This window comes from Saccoglossus kowalevskii, chromosome 2, assembly GCF_978046115.1.
Source record: "Saccoglossus kowalevskii chromosome 2, keSacKowa6.1, whole genome shotgun sequence".
Classification (NCBI taxonomy): Eukaryota; Metazoa; Hemichordata; class Enteropneusta; family Harrimaniidae; genus Saccoglossus; species Saccoglossus kowalevskii.
Window position 1 is genome coordinate 716,746 of NC_140642.1, and position 18,176 is coordinate 734,921.

Consider the following 18,176-nt stretch of genomic DNA (forward strand, 5'->3'; position numbering starts at 1 on the left):
CCATAAAAACTATCAGGTCTGTGCTGTGTCATATGACATCTATGTACCAAGTTTCATTGAAATGTGATGATTAGTACTTGAGATATCAGTGGAAAAACCGAAAATTGACTAATCATTATGCAAATTAGGTGATTAATATGCACAAATATTTATCAGAAACAATCAATCTCTGCATAGTCCTTGAGTATGTAAGTACCAAGTTTCATTGAAATGTAATGCTCACTACTTATATCAAATGCTGAAAATTAATTAATTATGCAAATTAGGTGATTAATATGCACAAATATTTATTGGAAACAATCAATCTCTGCATAGTCCTTGAGTATGTAAGTACCAAGTTTCATTGAAATGTAATGCTCATTACTTATATCAAATGCTGAAAATTAATTAATTATGCAAATTAGGTAATTAATATGTACTGATATTACCATAAAAACTATCAGGTCTGTACAGTGTCATATGACATCTATGTACCAAGTTTCATTGAAATGTGATGATTAGTACTTGAGATATCAGTGGAAAAAACGAAAATTGACTAATCATTATGCAAATTAGGTAATTAGTATCCACGGATTATTACCAAAAACTAATCAAAACCTAGCATTAGTTCAGAGCATGTATGTACAAAGTTTCATCAAAATCCAATGAGTGGTTGTTTAGATATCAGTGGAACAATCATAGAACAGCTAAAAATCAGCTAATTATCATGCAAATTAGGTAATTAATATGCACGGATTGTTACCAAAAACTAATCAAATCTGCGCATATGTTCAGAGCATCTATGTACCAAGTTTCATCAAAATCCAATGAGTGGTTCTTTAGATATCAGTGGAAGTCATAGAACAGCTAAAAATCAGCTAATTATCATGCAAATTAGGTAATTAACGAGCATGGATTTTTACCAAAACCTAATCAAATCTGCGCATTGGCCCAGAGCATCTATGCACCAAGTTTCATCAAAAACCGATGTATGGTTCTTGAGATAGAAGTGGAACAGTCGGACACACATACACACATACACACATACACACACACACACACACACACACACACAGTCACACTAACTGCAAAGACTCCCATTATGTGCTTCGCACATGGGAGTCAAAAACGATCCAGGATTGGTACAAATCGCTGTAATTTCGTTCATTATTTGCGTTACAAAATTCTGCCAATCCGTGGACGGGATCGCATATACCATTGTGGTGAAACCTTCATGCTAGGGACTTGGGTTGCCTGAAGGTACGGAAATGACATGGTATGGTGTAATACTGTTTTGATGGTTTTAGCATAGACGGGCTCGATTCTATGGTTATAGATACAATACTACCATGTTACTAATAATTCGGACAACTAATTTATTTAAATTTATTAATGATATGATCTAATGGCCCAAGTTTCATACCATGAGTGATATACACTGCGAAACAACACAATGCCGCAGATCGTCACCGCCGAAAAAAAAGTGCGATAGCAGTACGGTGATGCATAGACGATGTTTGGACATTGCCATTACAGCTTCCTGTGTGGTATAACGATCTATAATCATGTCCAGAGCAGCTCATACGATGTCATGCCTCATTCGTGCATTTCCCTAATTTATACATGTATTTTACGACTCTTATTTTGTGTGTACATTAATCTTCCAAACAGAAAAATAACCCTGTCAGTAACTAAAAGCGTGTTACAGAAGTGTGTGAAAAATGTTAGGAGGTTTGTGCGATGCCTGTTATGTGCAATTTCAAACCACCACTAATATCGGATTAATAGCAATATCAGATACTAAACATTTTATTGAAATAAAAACAGCGTTGTTTCCGAATGAAACTTGTGTGTCAAGTTGTATAGTAATGCGTTATTTATGTTCTAACCACTCACTGACATCCCGATGCCGTGACACGTTACTATGTGCATGCACGGTTACTAATCGTGGTGCATGGAACTATAAACCATGCTATGTGTAAGCAAGAACAAGAATATATCCCTGTTTCTGTTTTTCCGTGCCGACCAATTATGTCAAATCAAAAGATTGGAAAGTATTTCGTTCATGATTAAACCTTGTAATATTTGAATTGCTTGCAAAAATAATGAAACAATCTCGAAATATATTTCATTGGTAACTTAAACCATCCAGAAGACGCTGGGGTGGACAGAAGTTACGTAACTTGATAAAGATGGTGGGGATTAACAGATAAACGTACCCCAAAATTGTGGTGTAAGTACCGAGTAGTATATCGTCGGCGTAGTTATAATGTACTCGACGCATACAACTCTATCATTGAGCATCAACTCAACCGCGACTTCATCGAAGAAGTCTACAATGATGACAATACTATCGGACATTATCTACCACATCGCTCGGTAGCAAAGGACTCTACTACAACCCCGATTCGCATTGTGTACGATTAATCGTTCATGCCGCCGAAACGCTAATTCCCCGAGTTTGAATGATTGTCTCCGAACCGAACCTTCTATGATTAATGATTTGCCAGCCATCTTAATGAGATTCCGTGCTAACAATATTGCGGTCTGTAGTGATATTGAGAAAGCATTCCTTAACGTGAGACTGCATCCTAATGAACGGAAATTCACCAAATTTCTGTGGCTGACAGACGTGAACAATATTGACAGTCCACTCAAAGTGTATCAATTTAAATCTGTTTGGTGCTATGTGCCCACCTTTTATCCTGAATGCTGTGATCAAAACTCATTTGGATAATAACTGTGATATTAATACTGCAAATCAAATGAAAGACAACATCTATGTCGATAATTTCATTGATGGGGTCTATTCGGAAGCAGATGCTGTTAAATACTACAGTGAATCTACGAGCCTCATGAATTTGTGTGGATTTAATTTACGTGCTTGGTCATCGAATTCTCCTGATTTGTGTGAACTTGCTACACGAGATAACAAATGAGCCCGCCGATGAAGTTTCTGTGCTTAGTATGCGTTGGAAAATTACACCTGACGTGTTGACACATTCTCGTGTTAACAGTCAACCTCAAGTCGTTTATTACAAAATGTGACATTGTAAGTTTTACAGCGAGTGTATACGTCCCGCTTGGATTAATTTCACCGGTATTGGTACACGCCAAGCTATTTATTCAACTTTTGTGGAAGTTGAAATTGGAGTGGGATGAACCACTAAGTCCCAAACTTTACGAACAATGAACCTTAATTGCTGAGGATTTAACCACTGCTCGTGATAATCAAATCAACCGGAATCATTTTGACAAGACTTCACCAGATGATAGGCATCAAATGCACACTTTCGCAGACGCGAGCACTTCCGCTTATGGTGCTGTTGTGTTTCTCCGTCGCCAGCACGAAACGGCTCTTGTCATGTCAAAGACACGAGTCGCCCCTAAATCGAAATTATCTCTGCCGAAATTGGGGTTAATGGCTGCACTGATCGCTACGAGACTCTGTAAACTCGTACTGAATGCTCTATCGGACAAATTCAATATAACTGAACATTTCCTGTGGTCCGACAGTCAAGCGACCTTGCATTGGATTAATAGCAGTAAGAAGTTGCCAGTATTTGTTCAAAATAGAGTGCAAGAAATACGCGACTTCACACAAGAATATAAATACTGTCCAACCGTGGACAACCCCGCGGACTTACAACAAGAGTTATATCAGCTAATGACCTCTGTTCAAACACCAAATGGAATTATGGGCCGTCATGGTTACCAGATCAACAAATGTGGCCAATATGGGATATGAACAATGCTACTCAACTACATGTCAACATCACGGAGGAAGATGACGACCTCGTCAACCTGGATACTACTTCGCCAGTCATCAACGCACAAACCGATCGTCAAGCGACTGATGAAAGTGACAACTCCGGCAATCAACGTATTATTGACATTTCCAGGTATAATTCACTCGATAAACTGTTACGTGTGACAGTGTCTACGTACTGGGATTTGTTAACCGTATAAAACAAATCACTCGCCAGCTAAACTCAGGCAATAACAATGATATAATCACATCAACAGAACTCAAGAACGCAGAACTTCTGTGGACAAGAAATGTCCAATCTGAACATTACGGGGATACTATCCAGGCGTTACACGAACAACGACGCAAGTTCGGACCGCTCGTTCGTCAATTGATTTCATTTCTGGATGAGAAGGACTTCACTTTGGAAGTCGTATCCACAACGCACCGCTTGACTATGTGACGAAATACCCGATTCTGTTACCGTCATACCATGCATATACACAACTAATTGTGATGAAAGCACACGAACTAAATAAACATTCTAGTGTCCAGTCTACAGTGACCCAGATTCGGCAACAACACTGGATACCCAAAATACGCCAGGTTGTACAGAGTATACTGAGCAGTTGTGTGACGTGTCGCAAGGTCGATGGAAAACCGTTTTCCAACCCCGTTCAAGCACCGTTACCATCATATCGCGTAAATATGATGCCCCCATTTGCCGTGTGTGGAGTTGACTTCACTGGTAGTCTCATAACCAAAACACCTTATGGAAAAAGAAATAAAGCCTACGTTTGCTTATTCACTTGTGCAGTGACACGCGCCGTCCATTTGGAAGTTATACCCGACCTGTCAACAAAGATACTTCCACACACTTTCCTGCGCTTCGCTGCAAGACGCGTCCACTTATATATCCGCGCGGAAGAAATACGCAACCTACTTGATACCTCAGAAGTTGAATATCTCGCTTCGCATCGCGTCGAGTGAACGTTCATCCCGAAACGAGCTCCATGGTTCGGAGGATTCTGGGAAAGGTTAATCGGCATAACCAAGAACGCCATCAAAAAGGTATTGGGCCGTGCGCTAATCACCTTTGACGAACTTTCTACCATAGTACTGTTAATGATCGTCCATTAACATACGTGTCTTCCAGCATCGAAGACAACGTCAGTATGACACCGTCTCATCTGCTCAACGGCCGGTCATTGACACAGTTACCGTACATAAACATTACCGACGATGAACTCTATGACCCCGATTATGACAGTCGTGCGAAAGTCAACAAACGATATGAACATTTAGTTTGTCTGCACATACAATTCTGGCGTCGATGGCAGACAGAATATCTCACCGCACTATGCGAACATCACCCTCCTACCGGTACAGAGAACAATACTATTATAGTATTAAAGTGATGTTGTCATAATACACAACGACATTAATCGCCGATTAAAGTGGCAACTTGCTATAGTAAACAGTCTAGTTTACGGCAAAGATGGACTTGATCAGCTGAGGTGAAAACTTCCAATGGTCATATGTCCCGCCCTATTCATAAATTGTTCCCGCTGGAAATTGTATCAAAGGAATTGACATCATCCAGCAATGACACAACGCAACCCACTGCCACAGATGGTATCACTAATATGCATGATGAAATCCAGTGGAAATACAGATGTTATACCATTGCCACAACGCAGATCACATCATGACGCCACAGATGCCGCCAACGTCAGACTCAAAGATTTAATCTGAACTTTAGTGAAAATCACACTAGATCAGAAGTTACAAGTTCAATTTGTGTTCTCCTGAACTTGAGTAATTCTCGACCAATTAAAATCATTTAATTTCAGCCAATCATTTTACTCTGTATTGTATCTTTTTCTCCCGCGTACTTACATTTGTATTTCCAGAGTACGTGTTTTTTCTCACTTTCAATACGCACCTATATAAAGGGCTAGTTTCGGAGTTTCGGGGCTCCTTGTTACATGTGTTACATGTTTCTATGCCAGTTTATCCAGCAATAAACCATACCGTGTTTTTGCATTCACATTTGACTGTTTATTCTGCCATCAAGTATAACCGAAGCATATGGAAAAAAATAGATGCAACATGTTTTAACATTCTAAACATTGAACTATAGCGATCATTATATCATTTTTAATTATTTCTCTATTTCATTGATCGCTATAGTTCAATGTTTAGAATGCTAAAACATGTTGAATCTATTTTTTCACATACACGATCGATGGAATACATCAGTGTATGAACATACACGTACTGGCTGGCCTTTATATGTCTTGCATATTTATAATTCATCCATTTGTGAACAGTGTTCAGCATAAAATATCGAAAACAAAACTCGCTTGCGAAAACTAGTTAAAGCTAAATTAAATACTAACGACTTAGACCGAAAAGACCACTTATATTTCAATATATATAATAATAATTGCTTAATATTTTTTTCATTGAATTGACTAAAATATAGGAGAGTTGTGCTTATTTTAAAATAGGGTTCATTAGCTTCTCTGGCGTTTTGCTGGGGGTAGCGTTCACTAGTTTCACCGTAGTTACATACATCACTGAACACTACTTCACATTAGTGCAGGTAATAATAATTATATAGTAAGTATCAAACTGTAAGGTATCATATCAGAAGGATCGTTGGGGCGCTCCAGTTGACAACATCGCATTTTTGCCAAGTATTCTGTACCTAATTCCTGTCGGAATTCCGGATTCCGTCGAATAGTATTTGCCGAATTAAACTACACCGACTTTACCTGCTTCCACCGCTTTCTGTATGCGTCCATCAGCTAAACGCAGTGACATTACTACAGAATACAGATGACCTAATGTGGAGAGATCAGTTGAAAGCTTGCCAATTTCAAGACTTCTATTAAAAGAAAAAAAACAGAGCTCAGTAACAAGTATTTCTTTAACAATATATAACAATAACAATATGTCCATGTAAGAATAGTCAGGAATATATACATAGCTACACTCTTTCACGATCCAATACAACGTCGCTTGAATGTGTCTCGATTGACTTTTTTAACCTAATACGTGTTTGGGTTGACACTTGACATGTGACGTACCTGTTCAAAGCCAACTCTTCGTAGACTAAGGCCCGACGGAACCAAAGCAGGGCATGACAGGATTCCATCATTATGCAGTATCCTTCCATCAACTGACAAACAGAACAAAAAACAAACTGATTATACGCTGTTTTAATGATATTAAAATAAAATGTTACATTCACTAGTGTATACAAAAAAGATCAGTAATGTTGAAAGCACTTTTCAAATATGTGATATAATGATGACGCACTTACATCATGAAAATCATCATCTGCCTTCTCCGCACGGTTTACGTGTTGTAGAGCCGCTAACAACGCCCATGTGTCATCATGTGCTTCGTGGTATCCATGCCACACATGGGATAGACAACGAGCCTGTTCAACGAATCTATTACAGTCGATGACCCTGTATGGGTGGATAACAATTTAAGACTAGCAAAATGACTACTAGTATTCATCGCAATTCAGTGAAAACAGTGAACAACTATTATATCTATGTAAAGGACTTACGATGCACGTCCAACGTATTTATGCGGGTTTTTCAAGTGCAAACATTGAATGAAGCCTTCAACCATTAGTCGGAAATATACACCCATTCTAGTCGTTGGTTGTTTGTTGCCCAACACCTTCAAAGCACGTTTAAGGTGAGGCATTGCTTCTTCCAGCCTCCCCATGTGAAACAATGCCTTGGAAGAACAAACAGAAGAAGGAATTATACTCAAGAAAACAGCTGAGCGGGGCAAATTGCGTGAAACACAAGTTTAATTTTGCACGTCCTATGTAATTGTCCGAGTTGTTTCTCAATCATTCAATTTGTCGTTCATGTACAATCTAATATTAAACTGTACTCATATATAATCACCTGCCCTATAAGTCTCTCGACTCTGGCTTTTGTTTCGTCCTCTATAATTGGTTTTTCTTCAGGGTCGTCTGGAAACGGTTTCTTACCAGCTTCTAGAGATTTCAGCATGTGATGTACTTCTAGTAGATAGGATAGCCCCTGTGAAGGCAATAAACTATTTGACGGCGTTCATCACTGACATAAGTATCACCCATCATGAAACGGCATTACGCATAGCTACTATTCAGGTGTATTTTTTAGTATCAATTTGAATGGCAAAGTGGTTAAGTGCATAAATTTGAATCCCTCCACGCTGCTTGGAATGCCATGTGGCGTATTTTTACATATAGTTACCACCATCTTTTTTACACGATGTACATGCTTCACAAAGTTTGTAATAATTCTGATACTTGATTTACAAGTCATTGTCAAAAACATATTCTCTGTCAGACAGAATTAACATTTGTATTTGTGACAATTAACTTTGAGCAAGATCTGCAAAGGCGTCTCGGATTAATGGTAAAGACACATAACAAATATAACCAACACGCTCGCAAGTTGGCAATTTAGAATCAAATTGTATCTGCTGTTCATACAAAGCTGGAATAAAATCCATGCCTGACAAATGGATGATGGCATGCTTTATGGGCAAAAATGTCTGCCAGTCAATTAAATTTCACAACACTATACCTTGATTTTGTACCAAATTTGAACACAATCAGTTAGAATCAAATCACAAAACAAAATGACTTGAATCAGAAAGTTATCCACCATAAGTAATGTCAATATCAAGTTTGAATGAATTGGTCAGGCATGTCGAATCCGAAAAACAGACATTGGACACACATACAAACATTGAACCACCTTTCACAAAATAAAAACCATATAATCTGTTTCATATTTTTGTTATATAAATGACAAAGGTGAAACAGAGAGTGTAAAAACACAATCATGTATGTATGTGTGTGTGTGTCTGTATTTTGTGACCTACCGCCATATTGTTATGAGTGGCAACGGCTGCGCCACCAGCTTCCGTCAAGAAGTGAATGGTCCTTGCAGTGTTGCTGGCAGCTTTCCAATGCCTCACCAATTGTGGATAAACAGAGGCTAACACTTGTGGGCATTCACAGTCACGTAAATCGATCTCGCGATACATCAATTCTTCACTAATTACGTCACCTCCAATGTTATTTTTCAGATTGTCACTGGCAATAATACAGGCAAACATCAGTAAACATAATCCAAACAATTCCATGGCTTGTAATTTAGACAAACGTCATTAAAGCTCTATTGACCGTAGATGCAAATGGGCGCCTAGATATCATTTTGAGCGAAAGAGCGTCTTTTTTTTTCATTGCCCCTTAAATACTAGTAGTTATTCATTCTCTCTCGTCATCGCGTCTACTCTTCTACTGATCTATGTAACTACGGATTTGGAACAGTGGGCCTCTATGACTATTTGTGACTCTTTCCTTCACAACAAGATTTTGACGGCCATTTACGTCTGATGTATATTAGCTGCAGATGCAGGTCTACTAGCTTCAGATAGTTTCAGACTTTAAAAAACAAAGCATGGAGGTGTATCACTCACAATCAAACATTTGTTTGATACATTTATCTTATTCTATGCTACTATACATACAAGTTTGTTACAAACATGTAGAATCCTCAAATAATTGTAGTCATTTTTTTTCGATATATAAACATCGTTTCTCACCTGAGTTCGAGAGACGTTCTCCTGTTTCGCCTTGCACTTGCTGCCGCGAGTTTTGATTGATCATCGTCATCATCTACTTGGTTGTTTCTCCGGAAAAACTTTCTGACACTGTCAAGGATGCTAGTTCGACGAGGCGCTAGGTTATCTGAATATTTAAATACATCTGGTTACATACCCTTCTTGTAGACGAGATCATCGCAATTTAACGATATGAATCTTTTAACGTGAATTTTAAACCATTTACTGTTCAATTCAAAAGCGACATTTCTAAACTATAACAACAACATTTTATTTGTGATATTTAGGATGCATTTATTTGATTTCATTCATTTAACTTTTATAGTAGATGTATTTAGTGCTCGGATCACAATAATATTATGATCAATGGTATCAAAATACTATGTTTGTGAAATGCTATAGTGTCTATAGTTTTAATAAGAGTGGCTGTTCGAATATATGTATTTCCACGATTACGTCATTTGGAATGATCAAATATTTCAACAATCGCCAGTTAATTTCAACACCTGTACATAGTATCTGTGAATAATCAATTGCGACTGTAGAAATATGAATGACCAGTTTTATTTCATATTGATTTTATATCAAGTTGCAGGTGCCCTAGGTGATGTTTGATTCGTTGATTTAGTGAGGATCCTACAGATATGATTTCCTATATTTCACAAAGTAATAACGCCGATTGACATTGTGATCTATTAATAGTCCCTGCTCAAACGAAATTCGAAACATGGACTTATAATACGATCTCCATATGCCCGTCCAGAGTAATATTACCGAACCTTCTGGACCGAATCCGTACATTCTTTGCATGTGACTAGAACTGTATGTGGGTCATATGCACATGCAGTGGTTTAGTGATTCGATTCCAAGATAGCCGACTGGCAGCTATTTTTTTTTAAATATCGTAATTTGCCATACTTTATCAGTTTTTGTTCAAAATTGGTACATACATTATACATGTTATGATGCATGTCCATGAAAATTCTTGATTCCTGAATTATCAATTCTTGTTTGCGCGTTTTCGCATATTGCGTGACGTTGGGTCAACAAACTGGAAAAAACTAAAGATTTTGTACACCGAAATCTCTTTGCCATAAATCTTGCGTTTTACGCAATAGTGCCCCAATTAAATTAAATTTTGTGGTCAATCACCTCACTACGCAAGGTCATTTTTTTCAGAGTTGTAACACCTGAATCTAAACAAAAAGTCGAAAAAAATGTACGTGACAACCGAACTATCTATTAATGTCCGACTTCTGTAAAAACGTAAATGCGGACTACGTTTTGCAAGGTAATGTTATTGTAGTGAAATGGCGCATGTGATACACTAAAACAGGGAAGAAACAACGTTCTGTTTACGTATAATAATAACTAATACTAATTTCACTCAAAGGGATACCCAAACATCATGTTTATATTCTTCTGGTGAATATTTCAATAATATTTCTGGCTTTATATGGCAAATAAGGCATTTTTTAAATTAAATAACCGAACATTTCTTCCAGATTTAGGTTGTAAAACGTGTTATTAAAATGATTAAATTAACTGGGTGACTTAAACATAACTGTTTTAACCGACAGGGACTTGTAGTTCAAACATATTCGAATATGCAAATAAGTGGTATGCAAAGCTGATTTGTGCAGTGATGATTAGTAACGCGAGTACACTGCTCATTCGTGTTTCCAACTCGCAGCCTACGAATGATAGAACCATCATCATCTATCATCAGCCTCTGAAAATGTGTACACCATGATGCCCAAGCAAGAACTGAAAAACACATATAGCTATAGCTTTATACCGTACTTTCATATTGGGGGGGGGGGGGGGTATTTTTGGGAGTTCAAAAACTATGTCACGGTCATACTTACTCAGCAACAAACACATACATACCATATCATTTTCTCTTAAAACATCATCTTTTTCAACTGGTAATCCTCGTTTCTCAGCTGTATTACACATGTGCACATACATACTCACTCTCCTATCTTTTAAAAACTGTTTCAAATGCTATGACTTTTTCCTTCATTCGATGTTAGTATGCCTCCTTCAAACTTAACATATTTTGTCTTGCTCCTTTGCTTCTATTGACTTACCTTGCTCATCGAGAATACCAAGTCCGCCACGTGTGTCTGCTTGGAATATCCTGTTAGAAACACGATTTTTCTTGTTAGACCGAGACTTTGCTCGCCACCCTGAACCAGATGAGGTTTCGCCTTTCGATGTTGACTTGGAATTCCTCCGATCATCCGGTTTAGTAGTCACCGTCATGTCGTGGGAGAGAGACTGGTAATGTGGTACACACTCACCACCGCCACATGATCTACACTTGTGTGCTCGCGACTCCAGAAACAAGGCTGCTTGTTCATGCAGAGACCGTCTTTGCTCGTTTAAAAACAGTGTGTACGCAACCTCTTGCATCATAGAGGTCCTAAAACGTAACAACTTGCAGTTGGCAATGTTGGAATGATCATCCACCGTGCTCTCCAAGCTACAAAGACAGTGACACTCAACGCGAGATGAGAGTTTATTGTGATGACCATGATAATTTATGCTGCTAAACTCACTGTTAGTGTGAGTCTTGGGCGTGGCACATTCAAATACACGAGACTGCATCAGCGAATGCAGTGCCATTCGTATTCGCTTACTGCTAGTGTTAGGAACAACGACTTCTAACAAACTTGGAGTGAAAGTCAATCCTAGCACTGCAGCGCATTTGACAACCATTTGATCAGCAGATTTCAGCCGATCTATTTTAGCAAGTAACATACCTGGAACGGAAAATTAATGAATTTAGAACCAGGAAAGCCTGACATGTAGGTGTGAGTGGTGCCCTCGCTGGCTGAACGGCATCAGACCTCAGGTTTGGAGCACTGCGTTGGGGGGGGGGGGAGCTCACGCGACCTTGCCAGGCTAGAACCAGGACAACCTGTACGTAAATAGGACAAAGACGTGTTTACATGTTCACTTTGATTTAACATAGTATTTACCTTGTAAATTGTATTCTGCTTATTTACTTGCAGGACCAAAGATGGCCCATTTCATGAACACTATCATTGATACAAAAACCAGAAACAAATTTCTTGGGTCATAACATCTTATAAACCTACCCGTCATTGAGTCAGGGACTGGAATCTCACTGAGATTGACATTGGGTGAAATGACACACACTTTGGTGGTCCTTTCCTGAGTATTTGTTTCACTTTCTTCGTGATTAATTTCTGTGCCTTGTATGACTTTTATTTTGGCACTGATAAACATGTCGTTGATGAGTTGTTCACACCATGAAGCAAGGCCATGACTACGCTCTTGTAAAATCCTATATTGGAAACAAATTACAGAAAAATAGTTATGCTTGACAAATACATGTAGCCAGATCGAGTCTCAATTAGCACTATGTTATTCAATTATATTTCATTAAAACTCACTTCAGCAATTCCTTGGGAATCGCGATAACGTTAAGAATCTGGCAGGCCAACTCTTCCAGGTATTCTTGTGGTATACCGTGCAGCTTGATGTGCAATGTAGCGGGGTTCTGCAGTACCTTTGCTGCGGAAGGACATGACGCTTTATTGGGTGGAAATGGTCTCATTGCAAGAAGGCAGACTGCGGATGAATCCTCCGCAAGATCTGTGATGAAATCCCACGAGTCTTTGTCAATGAAATGTGCATCGTCGACCACGAAAATGACACAAGTGTCAATGGTAAACTGCGAAAAACCAACAGACATACTACATTAATTAAATTACATATTAAACTACCATTCCAGAAAAAAATTTGTATGTTGTATTTTGAACACAGTGTATATGTAAAGATTCAACCACCCTCTCCCTAGCCGTAATGTGTCTTCAGTCAAATCAATCTCCTCCCCATTCCCATTACGTAAAAGTACCTCTGCCACAGGCATGGCCAGTTTTGTATAACTATTTATGAATTTCAATATCTGTTGAATCCTACCAGCCAATTAACGAATGTGGTGCTCGCTGACGTCATTTTAAAATGTTTCTACTTCATCTGCCAATAAAATCCTCAGTTTTAAGGTTGCTCAATACAGTTTACCAAACTTGATGGGTCCGAAGTGGACGCGCAGATTTGTTCTAATTGAACAGGTCATAGTTTTCTTTTTGTATGAACTCCGAAATCCACATACAGTAATAGTATCTAAAAATTAGGTTCGTACCTCGAATCGTTTTGCACAGCATTAAGCAATCTATTAGTGAAATATAAAAATCCAAAGACTTTCGTGAAACAGTATGGAGCCACCTTAAAGTGTAACTGAATTGGGACAATTGACTTTTTTGTGTGCAAAATTTATTTATAAAAACATTATGAAAAAAAATCAAGTGAAAAATGTACATAAATTAAGTAAACGATCAATAATAATGTTCTGGATAAGGACACGCCCACGTTCAGTTTCTTGGTCGACTCAGAGCGAGGCTCCAACTAGAGTACCTAATTAGCATACAAGGGTACTTTGTGACGTCACGGGGGGAACTTGTCATCGTCTCACAATGGCCGCTATACGTATGCAGTGCTCGGAAAGCGACACGGAATCTATGTTATCGTCTGACGAGAGTTATGAAATCGAAGAGTATGATGACAATGAGAGATGTCACGATTTTGTTTTAGAGTGCCAGGGACAAATTGGCCCATACAGGTTTGAACCTGCAAGAAAAGTACGCGATGTGGGTGATCGTGTACCTTCCCAAAATGACCGTGACACAGAGTTTGAACATCGTGACCGGCTTGGTTTCCAGTTTCTGTCTTTTGTTCATCCAAATTCTAAACACATATCAGTGTGCAATTTTCAGTTTCTTGATCTTCTGAAGAAATCATGTAAAGACACAAAGTACGTGAACGGTGAATGCGTCCAGTGCTTACATTTTCCAATCGCCATTTTGTGTTTTGTTGTTGTTGTTCCACGATCGATCTAGTTATTTCGACTCTGGCATAATAACATGAATACATTCTAAACTTTTCAAGCAAATTAATATTCATATTCTACATGGAAAATATTATTCTTCTGGTTATTTACACAGTTATTCCCGAAACCCAAATAATTCATAACGAATCCAGATGGTGGATCAACAAATGATTCGGGCGTAAAATGGACACTGCAAATAACGGTATATGGAGAAGATCCATCCCAATGTTTCCTGGTGTTCTTGACGGCTTTGGTCCACTGATGTCATAAATTCGAATCTTTTGGGAACCCATAAAGACTTACGCGATCGCCGTGTGTGTTACTACACCCGCCAACAACACAGCGTTTCCCCATGAAAACGATTGTGGTAACTCGTTGTATATGATGGTAACTCGTAAGAATTCTCGATCTTGGTAACTTGTTGTATATGTTTACGAAACGCGTGCGTATGGAAAATGATAAACAATCCTGTCTGCAGCTAGCTCATGCTTTATGCTCCCGTTGGTGGCGCCATTTCGGTTACACTCGTAATGCCGAAAAAACTCGAAGGTGATGGGAGAGGGGGGCGTGGCGCGATTTCGGAATATCATTGACTGTTTACCCAATTTATATACCCTTTTCACTTGATTTTTTTTCATAATGTTGTTTATAAATAAATTTTGCACACAAAAAAAGTCAATTGTCCCAATTCAGTTACACTTTAATGCCTTGACAACTTTGATAGGTTTGAAAATATGTTATTAAACCTGACCGGGCGACTTGAATATAACTGTGTTAACCTTTGTCGAGTTGTACCAAAAGTACTCATTGCATTACGACTTACAAATATATAGATATATACATTTTATCACATACCTGGTGAACTAAAGAAACTAACACATGGTGAAGTGCGTCTGTTCTGTCCTTACATGACATGTGTACAAACTTGGGACCTGAGGGAAACTAAAGTAGATAGAAACCATACATTGGCACACGTCATAAAGTGTTAGTCGAACCCACAACATAACATGTTAATCATTGGTCAGTTGAATATATGTAAATTACCTTTAGGCCTAACAGATCATTAAGTAAGCAAAGGCTTTCTTTGAGGCATTCTTCTTTGATATGTTCCATTACCACATGTTCTCTCTCCACGTGATTAGTGCAATTTTCTATTTCCAAGAGTAATTCCATTAGAGCAGTCACTGCGCGATATGGGGCACTGGAATCGTGCAGAGTCAAAGAACACGGAACCACGCTGAAGCAAAATACAAACAATACATGAAGAAAAGTTCGTTCGATAGATCACTGACAGGAACAAAACAAATTCAACAAGCCATGCATGGCACAGTCCCCGTTAGTTATCAAATTTAAGATATATAGTTTTGTTTATAGTAATATAGCTGGAATATAACCATGTCAGGAATATGATTTTTTAACATTAAAATGATTGACAATTGTATCTGATCGTCAAAAAAGTACTTGTCCATATTGAGAGATATTGCTCTGGAACAGCATTCAAAATCAGCCATTTTGAATACATGTATATATATAACATGATGTATAACGAATATATAAAATTTGAAGTCAAAGCATGTAAGAGATATGGCTCTAGAAGCCCAATCATTAAAACAAAATGGCCACCAGACAGCCATTTTGAATCCGATCTGAAAAATAAATGATGTGCATCAGGAACCTGTAATGTCTAACATATGTACCAAGTTTGAACGAAATCCATCCAGAAATGCTTGATATTTGATGATTTTTTAGCACAAAAATGGCCACCATTTGGCCATTTTGAATAGGATCGTCAAACCAATATATCTGTCTATCTATGACATGATGTATATTGAAAATTTAAAATTTGAACATAATCAGTGAAAGCAAGTCAGAGATATGGCATGAGAACCACATTCATTAAAACAAAATGGCCGCCAGTCGGCCATTTTGAATCTTATCTGAAAAACAAAATTATTTACATTAAGGTCCCATAGTGTCTAATGTATATACCAAGTTTGAACAAAATCCATCTGTAAACAGCCGAGAAATTCTTGATTTTGATGATTTTTCAGCACAAAAATGGCCGCCATTCGGCCATCTTGAATCAGATCGTGAAACAAATCAACGTGCATACAGTGTATGTATACTATCATGTATGATGTATGTGTAAAGTTTGATTGTGATTGGTCCAGGCATTTCTAAGATACAGGTCCGGACGCACGCACAGACGCACGCACACACTGACACACGGAGATCAAAACATAAGTCCCCGTTTTCGGACTGCGTCCGAACGGGAACTAACAAGCTGACAAAATTGACAATGGTACTGAAGGGTTCTGTACAATAAAGCATACCGTATTTGTTCAGCTGTAGCCTGGCGGATACATTCTTCTATCATCCGGGTCTTTCCAATACCTGGCTCACCTTCATATACCATGACTCGCCTGTGTTCCCCCTTTTCTCTGTGTTCAGTTATCAGGTGAAGTTCATCCAAGAACTGTCTCATTTCTACTTCCCGACCTTGAAATGATTATCATAATAATAATAATTGTATTTCGAGGTCCAGCTCATAAAACAAAAATAAATTACTAAAGAGCAGAAAAGCATAACAGAAATTAAAAAACATGATGTGTTAAACATATCAGCAAAGACCATATTCCAGTACATGCTGTCTCTAAAAATGTCAATAGATACATTTACAATCTGAGTTTGACACCGAAATGATCTCTGATGGAGATCCCTTATGATTCATGATAAAGTCCTGGAGTTTCCGACATATTTGGTAACTGAAGCCAAATGAGCTAACACGTTGCAGAACTATTTGTATCAAAAATGCAATTCCATTAAAAAAGTAATATTATCAATAATATTTACTGTATTTCGCTGTATGCCGGAAATGTAATTTTAGATTCAACAGAATAAAACTAACTTTTTATTTTCTTTTGCCGCCAATTCGCTTGAGTCGGGTTCGTTCTTTGCCATTGAATAATTGTTGTAGTTTGTAAGCAGTTCAAAATTGTTAATTATTCATGGGTGGGTGGGTGGTTGAAATACAGCATTAAAAGGCCAAAAATGAAAGCCGCCAAAAGCAAATGTTCAAAGTGTCAGATCGACTTGGCCAGACTTGATAGCAGCGCGAATGCATGATGCTGTCCTGAGGCGACGACCGAATGAGGATTTCATGTACAGCAGGTAAGCTTGTGAGCGCCAGTCGCCTTGCGCTTTAATTGCTTCAGGGTCTGCTCCCGACTGAAATGCGAAGGAGGCCCCTCCACGATGAAAGCTGTGACTGGAGTAGCTGTTTGGGTCCAGCCCTGTGGAGCTGAGCAATGATCGCAGATGTTGAACAAAAGACTGGTAGATCAAAGGATGCAGTCTGCCGGTAGATGACGGTGCAAGAAACAGGAGAGCTTCTGCTTGTAGGCTGATACTGGGCAGAGGGCGGAACCAGAGATAGCCAGGATAGGAATGTGCAGTACCCGTTCGCCAAACTGTATGGTTTTAGACCATGTGATGCGAATGATCAAACCTGTGGTGTTGTATCCGACGCTGCCCCACGAGAGATGAATGCGGGCATTAAAAGCTGTATCTGAAGGGGGCACTAGTGTTGGACTTACGCAGGAACGAAAAAAATGCGATGAGGAAAGCGGACCACAGCGTAACGTGCAGCGGGCTTGTAAAGTCCAAGAGACGATGAATTCGAAGAAGGATATCCGGTGTGATAGGCAACTTGCGGCGAGGCTGGTGCGCTGTTACACGCTGTATTCCCCGGAGGACAAGGCGCAGTTCGAATGAGTCAAGTGAAGGTGGGGTCTCGGTGACGAAAAGATGCAGCAGCCGAACACCGTTGAGGTAGTTGCAGATAGATGCCCTGCTTGAAAACGAGCGGGCAAGGAA

The 18,176-nt window shown here is 38.8% G+C and overlaps 1 protein-coding gene across 1 annotated transcript; it reads right to left on the bottom strand.

Moving 5' to 3' along the window:
* Positions 1-4,404: 4,404 nt before the first annotated feature.
* LOC102808788 (adenylate cyclase type 10-like) lies at positions 4,405-16,785 on the bottom strand. Its single transcript, XM_085496133.1, has 14 exons — positions 16,634-16,785; positions 15,345-15,537; positions 15,156-15,242; positions 12,805-13,085; positions 12,487-12,695; positions 11,473-12,147; positions 9,362-9,506; positions 8,636-8,849; positions 7,666-7,803; positions 7,314-7,489; positions 7,059-7,209; positions 6,823-6,914; positions 6,508-6,620; positions 4,405-4,496 (listed from the first exon to the last, which is right to left on the bottom strand). The coding sequence occupies exons 1-14, from the start codon at positions 16,783-16,785 to the stop codon at positions 4,405-4,407; spliced, it is 2,718 nt and encodes a 905-aa protein (XP_085352259.1).
* Positions 16,786-18,176: the final 1,391 nt, after the last annotated feature.